General features: G+C 43.8%; 1 protein-coding gene across 1 annotated transcript; it reads left to right on the forward strand.

The window, feature by feature from the left end:
- Positions 1 to 6,255: 6,255 nt before the first annotated feature.
- Positions 6,256 to 8,945, forward strand: evx1 (even-skipped homeobox 1; the record flags this gene model as incomplete). The annotated part of the gene is made up of 3 exons (XM_084079724.1): positions 6,256 to 6,646; positions 7,784 to 8,019; positions 8,415 to 8,945. The coding sequence occupies 3 exons, from the start codon at positions 6,256 to 6,258 to the stop codon at positions 8,943 to 8,945; spliced, it is 1,158 nt and encodes a 385-aa protein (XP_083935850.1).
- Between the last annotated feature and the right edge of the window lie 890 nt (positions 8,946 to 9,835).

Below are 9,835 nucleotides of genomic sequence, written 5' to 3' on the forward strand. Positions count from 1 at the left end.
ACTTTGGGTTAGGCCTAAATTGTTTAATATTGCATTATGGTGACATGGGCTATTAGGCCACTTGTGCCTAGCGTCTCCAATTCGTTATGAAAACGTCCTATACCTAAAAATGGGCTGAATAAAAAGCAAAACAAAGACCGCGATACACGTTCTTTTTTCTTTTAAATAGGCTTCTGCACATACAGAAAAGTTCCCCTTTCATGTTCTCGATTCACCACCAGTTAGTTTCTTGTTTGCCTACACGTTTAATGAAATACAGTGAACATTTATTTGATTTCGCTCGCATTCAATTTTAAATTCAAGGTTTGATCGATTTTTTACTTCCTTTTTTCATGTAGCCCATTACCCCTCAGTCAATTTTAACTTTATTTATAAATTATGCTAACACAGAATGTTTAGTTAATGACTAAATCGTTCTTTATTTTGCATTTTTCATGCTCATGCCAAAATAATAATTATGAAAAAATAAATACAAAAAAATGATAAAACACCTTTCTTCTTGAATAACCACAGTGTATTCTGATGATCGTATTGTCAGTAATACAAGTAGCGTAGCCCATTACAATTTAAGAAAGGGTAGCCTGATTTTGTGAAAATATAATGCATTTGGGCCTCGCTCGCCAATTTACGCAGACTGAAACGTTGTATTTTCTCTTATTAAACGAGAAAAGACAACGTTGGAGGAAAGTGAATGTGAAAATCACGATGCTATTGACAGGCATAGGATACTGTAAACACACACACAGCGTTGAGAAAAAAGTTCAACACATTTGCCCTATATGTCCACTATCGTGTCCACCCATCACATCTAGGCTCATCAGAAGATCACCACTTAAGCCAACAATTTGGTGTGTAGTGCAAAAGCCGTGAAGTAGCTAGTTTTAGTATGGCGGGTAGAAATGTCAATATTTACTTCTGGACAGTGAATTGGCCTTGGTAATGTGGTCCAACAGCGGTCTAAATAGTGTGGTGGATCACAAGATACGACAGTCAAACTCTGCCCTATTGGGACATAGTTGAACAGACAGAATGCCAAGGGGCATGTGCACTAAGAGAGAGACAATTATCGGATTAAGTTAAAGAATAACGGAATGCAGAATAAGCGAAAGAGCACAGTCCATCTCGAAAAAGCATGGCAACGAGACGAAATCGTAAATATCAGCCTCACTTCCAGATAAAGAAGAAGCGGAGCTGAAGACAACTAAAAATACAAACTGTAGAGACGTTAGATCTTCCTTGTGCGCTCGCCTATATATCTAGCGTTGCTTTGCTACTGTTGGATTGGTGGTAAACCATACCCCATGATGTGTGCACTTTAATAGGGTAATATAGCCCTGATCTCAGTAGCCTTCTAAGCCGTTCGTGTTATAGTATACCGGGATTGTGGGATATTGCAGAATGGTGCTGCAAATGGCGATAAAACGGGGCAGATTTCCATCTATATAGTCACCTGGCATTCTCAAGACATATGCCGTGGTCCCAAGGTCAACGACTTAACGTTCTGGTAGCGTCATCCCGTTTCAAGGCCAAGTTGAACCTGAGGAGACGGGAGGGGCAGTATATAATGAAGGCTAATTTCTCTTCCTCCAGCGCATAATCGTGTCCACTCCAAATCAATCCAAGTCAGAACACATACTGGAATAAATCCAAAGCATGGTTCTAGCTCCTGATTGTTTTCTTTTTGTTTTCTTTTTTCCTCCCGCTAACCAAATATTCTCATAGCCCACTGCAAGGACAGGGGATTGGATTACATGCGTACTGCGCAGACTCCATGGTCAAGTTCAAGTTGGACTCGCTAGTAAAACTGAGGGGGCGCATTCTGCAATGTCTGCCGTGGGGGGCGCTCCCTTCTTTGATCTCCGCCATAGAGACACCAGAGCGAAGCCCACCACAAACACATTGAAGTCCACTTTTCGGCACTTCTTATGCCAAACAGGGCACAGCTTTGTGACAACAACACCGAGCATTTAACCTTCTGGTGGGTGTAGTGCATTTTATGAACAACCATTAGTGATGCACTTGTATTAGCAAACATCACCTTAAAGAAGAAAAGCCAAGCAAGCTTTCCAATCCCATCCGGTGTCCTTCACTATCTAAAATACACACCATATAAGTGACACTACTGTAAACGAACAAGGTCATTTCTGGATTGCGCAAAAAGCCATTGTAAGCGCTATCTCTCGACAGATCACAAGATACTGTTGGCCACGACCCATTGCATAACCCCTGCATAGTGTCAACATGCTGCCATCAACACAATCTGTCAGACGCTCTTCGGTGGCCTTCCACTAACATCCCCATACTTATATTGAAATGATTATTTGAATTATTATGAGGGGGGGGAGACAAATTGAAGTGAAATTAAATTAATTGGAAAATTGGTCGTTCCGCTAGCTATAGCCCACACCCTGGTCAACACTAGTTACTGATACAAAAACATGGCCTTTTTATATAGCATAGCATCCTCCTTCTCATATATATGTATGTAGTTGAAGTAGTAGCCAAGTAGTAGCCAATTCCATTGAATAGTTGCTTCTTATTGTTGAATTATCAGACTTATATGTGTTTATTTGACGAGTTGAGTGCGTTACATGCAACAAGAAGGCTATACACATAGATCTCCATAGAGTCGGTAAGTATAGCACACATTGACAAGATACATGAAAATATCCTTATTTATTTTGCTTAATAAATCAGAAATCATATTAGACTACATAGGCCACTGTATGGCTATAGCAAAATCCTCAGCATTTGTTAACCCTATAGTGTAACAAATTACCAAGGTAAGGGTCCATACTCTAACCAAATATGCATTTTCTAGCATTAGGTTTTAACTCCAGAAGAAGTCAAATGAACAAACCAACGTCACCAAATCGGACAGATGCCATTTCATTCTGTCAGCATTTAGGCTGTTAGTCTGATTCTATCTGGCCAACCACAATTCCATTCGGTTGTGGTCGTTGAGTCTCCAGCAATAATAACCCTCATGCATTGCAATGGCCTCTTATCTCAGACCCTAGTCCACAATGGTAACACAATGTCGGGTGTTCTGTACACAAACTAAACATATACAGTGTATGGAATGACTTACTTTAGGCACAACATACACGTCATTAGATGGAAATGATTGACAAGAATGTGGCTGATTCATGCAACTGGTGGTTGAATTAAGCCGTATGTCAATGCCAATACGGTTACAGCCTGTAACTTACAGCCATTGCTGACTCAGATTATATATATATATAGGCCTATCATATAAAGTCCAGGGGAAGGAAATAAAGAAAATAGATACTACTATATTACGTCCATCAAATTCCTCATTCCATGAGGGTACTACTATCTATTACTAGCCTATATGTCCATCAAATAAACTCCATGAGAGTAATTGGCAGTATATACAGTATAGAGATAGATATGATTGATAGATACATGGACAAAGAAGAAAGAAGGACATGCTAAGAGACAAAGACATGGGTTTTTAGGAGAGAGAGAGAGAGAGAGAGAGAGAGAGAGAGAGAGAGAGAGAGAGAGAGAGAGAGAAAGAAAGAGAGAGAGAGAGAGAAAGAGACCGAGAAACAGAGTCAGAGACCGAGAGAGAGAGAGACAGTAAGAGACAGACAGAGAGACAGAGAGACAGAGAGAGAGAGAGAGAGAGAGAGAGAGAGAGAGAGAGAGAGAGAGAGAGAGAGAGAGAGAGAGAGAGAGAGAGAGAGAGAGAGAGAGAGAGAGAGAGAGAGAGACAGTAAGAGACAGAGAAACAGAGAGACGGAGAGAGACAGAGTCAGAGACCAAGAGAGAGAGAGAGAGAGAGAGAGAGAGAGAGAGAGAGAGGAGGGGTAAACTTTTCCCCACACCGGAGAAAGCGCGAAGGAATTTCACTCACTTCTGTGCTTGCTCAGCTGGGGGAGGGGGTCTGGGGGAGGGGGTCTGCGGTGGCTGGGGCGTCTTTCCTCTTTCCAACAGGCGAGGGCGCACAAGGACAGCAGTGAGAATATCGAGGCTCCGCAGCTGACAGACGGAGACGGTCCCCATGCGTCACGCTCCTCTTTCTACAAGCACGTGACGTCACCCTCCTCCCTGGCATCCTCATGTGCGAGCAGAACCTGCAGGCATAAGAGTTCATATAAAATAAGACACATTTTCCTCTTGATGGTGATGATGATGATGTTGTACCTGCAAGCATGTGTTTATATGGATGATAGTAGGCCTATGCATGCACTACAAACTGAAATGGTCTGCTGAAGAGCATTGGGGGGGGGGGGGGGGGGGGACCAAATTGTCAAATGCTATAAGAAAGAGGCACACATTGTGAAAATAGCCAATCTACAAGCTATACTATTTTCACAATATCTATCTGTTGAGGCATCTAAATCGAAAGCCTCAACTGCTATACATTCCAAGTGCTTGTCAGGGTGCTTCAAATTATTATTTTGGGGGGGACTGAAAAGGTTGAGAACCACTGGGTTTTATATATGCATGAAATTGAATGAGCTACAAAGCTACTGATGATGACCGCATAATCCACATTGGCCGGGGATCCATCCAAACCATCAAATGCTAAGCCTACACAGATCAAAGTGACACACTTGTTCTTAAAATTCACATTGTGCTTCTGTTATGGAAAAAAACAACAGACAACTGCGCGTGCACCCTAAGCACTGAAAATGAGTAACGTTAGTAGTCTAATATCAAGTTCAAACCCAGGGTTAAAAGCCTTTTTCATTTATTGCTGGTTAGTGACTTTTTACTGCACGAGAGCATATCCTACATCAAAGAGATCTTCGAAAACGGCCCCCACCCTGAAAGCATGCAAAGAACCGTCTATCACTGTGCGTAATGTCAGGACGCTGGCGTCAGTGGCGTGCCAATTGGAATAATGTCAAGATTCGTGTGCGTGTTTGAACGCGCGCACGCGCGTTAGCTTTTGGGTCATATTTCGATTCCAAACTAAACAACAATTAATGTAACAGCAGAACAAACCCTGATTTATTATACAGTCAATCAGTTTTTTTTTACCGTCCCTATTTTGAGCATGTCATAAGCAAATATGGTCAAAATGTCATAACTTGGGGGGGGGGGGGGGGCTGAATAACACATCTAAAAGATCGCACGGAGTTACGAGTTCAGCTAGATCAGCTACTTTCAGTATTCGTCATATGACGAAGTATATAGGGAAGTGGTCAAAGTCCTGTTGTCTTGTGGTCCTTGTTGCTCTTCTAGACTCATGTCAAATGGTCTGTTATCTTAACTCTGACCACACGATTTGACCTTAGAGTGCTTTGTTTGACACCACTTTAGGAGAGAGAGAATTATGGGAGGAGCAGAGCAGGACGGGGTCTCTGCTAAAATGAACAACGGTGCATGCGAAAAAAAGCAATGTGCCCTACACATGCTTTCTTCTCTTTATGTAATCAATGTCCACTCAAAAGAGAACATACAATAGGCTACAATCATTGTAGTGCCTTTTATATCGCCAACATTGCCACTCTGCAAAAGGTATACAAAGTGGGTGGCTGGCTCGATGTATCTAAGCTATCATCAGATAAACAAATTATGTTTTTTTTTTATTTATATATGCTACACCAGACTTTCCCTATAAATAAATAACAAACTATTGCTGAACATGTAGGCCCTATGTATTTCACAATGCGACGAAAAATGTATAGCGTATGAAAACATGGAGAGATTAGACCACGTGTTACAATATGAACTACTATAGCCCACTATTGTTATATGTGCACACACATTGACATCCTCTATAGACCAGACAGTGGTCGTGGAGCCAACATAATGCTCTGCTCCATCCATGCATGTGTGTGTTATGTACTCATGTGTCTTGTTTTCCTATATCAGCCACCCCTTCATCTCTATAGCCACTGTGATTGCTCCTTCTGTTTATCCACATCCAATCAATGCGTGTCGTCATCGGGGGGTACCATCATGACGACTACACTATTAAGAATGACAGCTAGAGAGAGAGAGAGAGAGAAAGAGAGAGAGAGAGAGAGACAGACAGACAGGGCAAACGGTGATCCCTCCCAGAGCTCGTGCCGCACTCTGGAGCGCTCGCCACTCAGGGTCAGAACATAACGGACTGCATCCCCTCTGTCGCGCCTCTCCCCTTTTCCCTTCGACACCACGAGCCCCCACACACAATCGTCGCCTTGCCCCAAAGTCGGCTCTGCCCACCATAGTCGAGGATTTAGAAGAAGTGCTCGTTCGGCTCTCGCATCGCGCGCTCGGTTCCGTCCGGTGATGGAAAGCAGAAAGGAGATGCTGATGCTCGCGGAGGCAGGTCAGCTTCATGGCAAGAACCACGGCTCTCATTTATCGGAGGCAATCGGAAGCCCCGTGCGGGAACCCGTGCAGGGGAAAGCATCGGTGCAGAGGAACTGTGTGAGTCCCGGCTCTGCTGCGCCTTACTCCCGGGACAGGAGAACAACGGAGGAGGTGGACGAAAGTGCACGAAGGGGCATGTATCCCGACATGAGGCCGGTTGGTGTGTCCAGCGCCCCCATCACCGAGAGACACCGGACTGACCATCACCCCCATAAAGACGGCAGCAGTTCAGATACAGAGTCTGATTTCTACGAGGAAATCGACGTCAGCTGCACCCCAGAAAGCATGGATTACCCGACAGCTAAAGGTAGGCAAAAAACACTTGAATTCACATGCTTTTCTTGTTTGCTCAGTTGCATGAAGTCATATCGACTGTGCTTATAAAGCTTGATTGAATGCAACTGGCTATATCATGCACTGAGACAATTATAAATACAGGACTGTCTGCACCGGTTTGATGAGGGTCGGATTTGATTTCATTTTAAAACATCGGAATCCGATACGGAATATAATGCCTGATTAAATGCATTTTAGTCTCACTGCAACAAAGCAAAAATGCAACTTGGATTCGCTCTGCACAGCTGTTATGTCAAGTGTGGCTGGATCCATGCTGCGGTGACACCCACACGTTAACCAAGCATATTACCCAGCCAGCTCTAAAACGAGTCACCTCGGCGCCACTTCCTAGAGACCCCTCACACAAATCACCCTATATTTATATTTACTCCTCAAGGAAGAATGTAGGATTTTATAAGAACCACAGTGAAAAAAAGGAAGGGAAAAGGGCAACCGCCAGAGGAATTCTTTGGTGGGTTGAGTTGGCAGTATCCGAGGAGCAAAGACCAAGGACTAGGCCTATTGATAATAAAATAACATTCTTTTCAAAATCTATCATTAAAAAGAAATAGCCTAACGCGCAGACTAATTCATGTTAAGCTAAATAAACATTGTAGTCTATCACATTGTCAATTTCATAAGCAACTTGAAATACAAAGGATTCCACTACAAATTACAAAAATATTATATAATAAAGATTGTTTGGTCACTTATATATTTTTTCCCCACCATATTTTTTTTTATTACAATATCTACAATCTTTCATGCAATAATGATAATAAAAAATATATTATAATAATACTAAACCACTATATTATTACTAATAATTATCATCATTTGACACTTAACTCTTGAACGTTAAATTACTCCATTTGATCAAAGTCATGTAGGCCTAATCGAAGGTGCCAAGGCATTTTTTAAAAGCAAAACAATACAGCCTTTTAATAAATAGTTACAAATAAAATGCATAAACGTGACTATCTTAATACAACAAAGCCATTACATGTGTGTATAGCTTCATTTTGTGCTGTCTTGGGACGTCCTTGATGCGTTTTATGTCTATACTGTATTCCTTATAATAATTCAATAATTTGTCAAATAATTCCAGGTCTAAGAAGTGATTCCCCAAGCCATCCAAGCGACAACGGTGCAGACAAGGCTGTGGGCCCGGGTCCTCCGGGCTCTCTGTCCTACGCAGCGGACCAGATGCGGCGGTACCGGACGGCGTTCACGCGGGAGCAGATCGGGCGGCTGGAGAAGGAATTTTACCGGGAGAATTACGTCTCCAGACCACGGAGATGTGAACTGGCCGCTGCTCTTAACCTGCCCGAAACCACTATCAAAGTAAGATCACTGGATCTCTGATTTAGATAACTAAAACAGGGGGGATGTATGTGATATAGCCTATAGCATCGACGACACTAGCTATGATTTTGATGGCAAATTCCAGCCAGAGGCCTTGTCCTAAATTGGTAGCCTACATTCATAAATATTCTAAAACTCTAAATATTAAAAAATCTAGAGTTTGTGGAAATAATATTCTCCATAATTCTCTTTCGATTTTCCACGACCAAATGAAAAACAGTTTATAGGCCTATTTTCTAAATTTCGGCAAACTCGCAGTATTCCATTTCAGATGATCTCAATGTCTCTCAGAAGTTCCTCCTTTGTTGTTGTGTGCGGTTTCTAAAGAGCTATGTGGGTTAATATTTGACCTGGTGTGTCTGTCTCTGTTACAGGTGTGGTTCCAGAACCGCAGGATGAAGGACAAGCGCCAGCGTCTGGCCATGACGTGGCCTCATCCGGCCGACCCCGCCTTCTACACCTACATGATGAGCCACGCTGCCGCCACGGGGAACCTGCCCTACCCCTTCCCGACCCACCTGCCCCTGCCCTACTACTCCCACCTGGGCGTGGGGGCGGCCACGGCGCCCACCGCCACTCCCTTCGGCAACCCGCTGAGATCCCTGGACAGCTTCAGGATGCTGTCTCATCCCTACCAGAGGCCGGAGCTTCTCTGTGCCTTCAGACACCCCTCGCTGTACCCGAGTCCGGCCCACCACGGCCTGGGTCCCGGGGGAAGCCCCTGCTCCTGTCTAGCCTGTCACTCCAGCCAGTCGAATGGCATCTCGACGAGGCCGTCCGGCTCGGACTTCGGTTGTTCCCCCACCAGCAGGACTGAGGCTTTTCTAACATTCACCCCGTCGGTGCTCAGCAAGGCCTCACCGGTGACATTAGACCAGAGGGAAGAGGTGCCTCTGACCAGATAAAACGAAAAGACGAGAAAGTCACATAGGCTGCAGACTGGGGCTGGGATGAACATACAGTAGCCACATACAGTAAGAGTGGCATATCATAAGCTTTTTGCCATAAGCGTTTAAGCAAACGAAGAAAAAAAGAAACATTATCAGGACTCCATCAGCATGAGAGACACCTTGCTCCTGTGAAGAGCTAGTTATGTCAGAAGGAACAATATGAAAGTCAGATCTTGGCACACGTTGTATATGCACCCAAGGAGATGATTAACTTGGGGCAAGATCATTATCCACATCTTCAGCTTTGACGCACAATGGATCTCACATACAGTCCACTGAAAAAACTAAACATAACAATGCCATCGCAGAATGAGACGGTACGAGGCTGAAATATGACGACCAGAGATGAAACCACATTTTGATTCATAGAAGATTAATTTGGTGCAGGAAGTGCGCATGGGCGGAGTGAGAAGACACAGAAGAAACGTTTAAATCTCTGTGATGGATGGCGTTAACGTTTTATCATTATTTGTAGTTCTTCTTTGCGTCCAAATTGACCTACATGTATTGTACGAGAATGATGCCTTCCATCTCTCTCTTTTTTAACAAGGGGATTTGTTAACAGACTGCTGCGCCTCATTATAGCTCCCTCTCCACCGGGCCCTGACGGGCCTCGGGCCGAAAATGTGCAGATGCCGGTGAAAATTAGTAAATGATGTATATGTACGTACGGATGAATTTTGAGTGTTGAATTAATGATAATGCCAGGCCTTTTTCCGCGCCTGGCCGGGAAGGGATCGTTGCTGCCAAACGGTAACAAGGCGCCAGGGGAACGGATTAGCCTGCACGGCTTGACGGGGAAGAGAAGATGAGGCGACGGGCCTCAGAAGAGGATGGAGAGAGTG

This window comes from Gymnoscopelus microlampas (assembly GCF_963454915.1).
Source record: "Gymnoscopelus microlampas genome assembly, chromosome: 15".
Taxonomy (NCBI): Eukaryota; Metazoa; Chordata; class Actinopteri; order Myctophiformes; family Myctophidae; genus Gymnoscopelus; species Gymnoscopelus microlampas.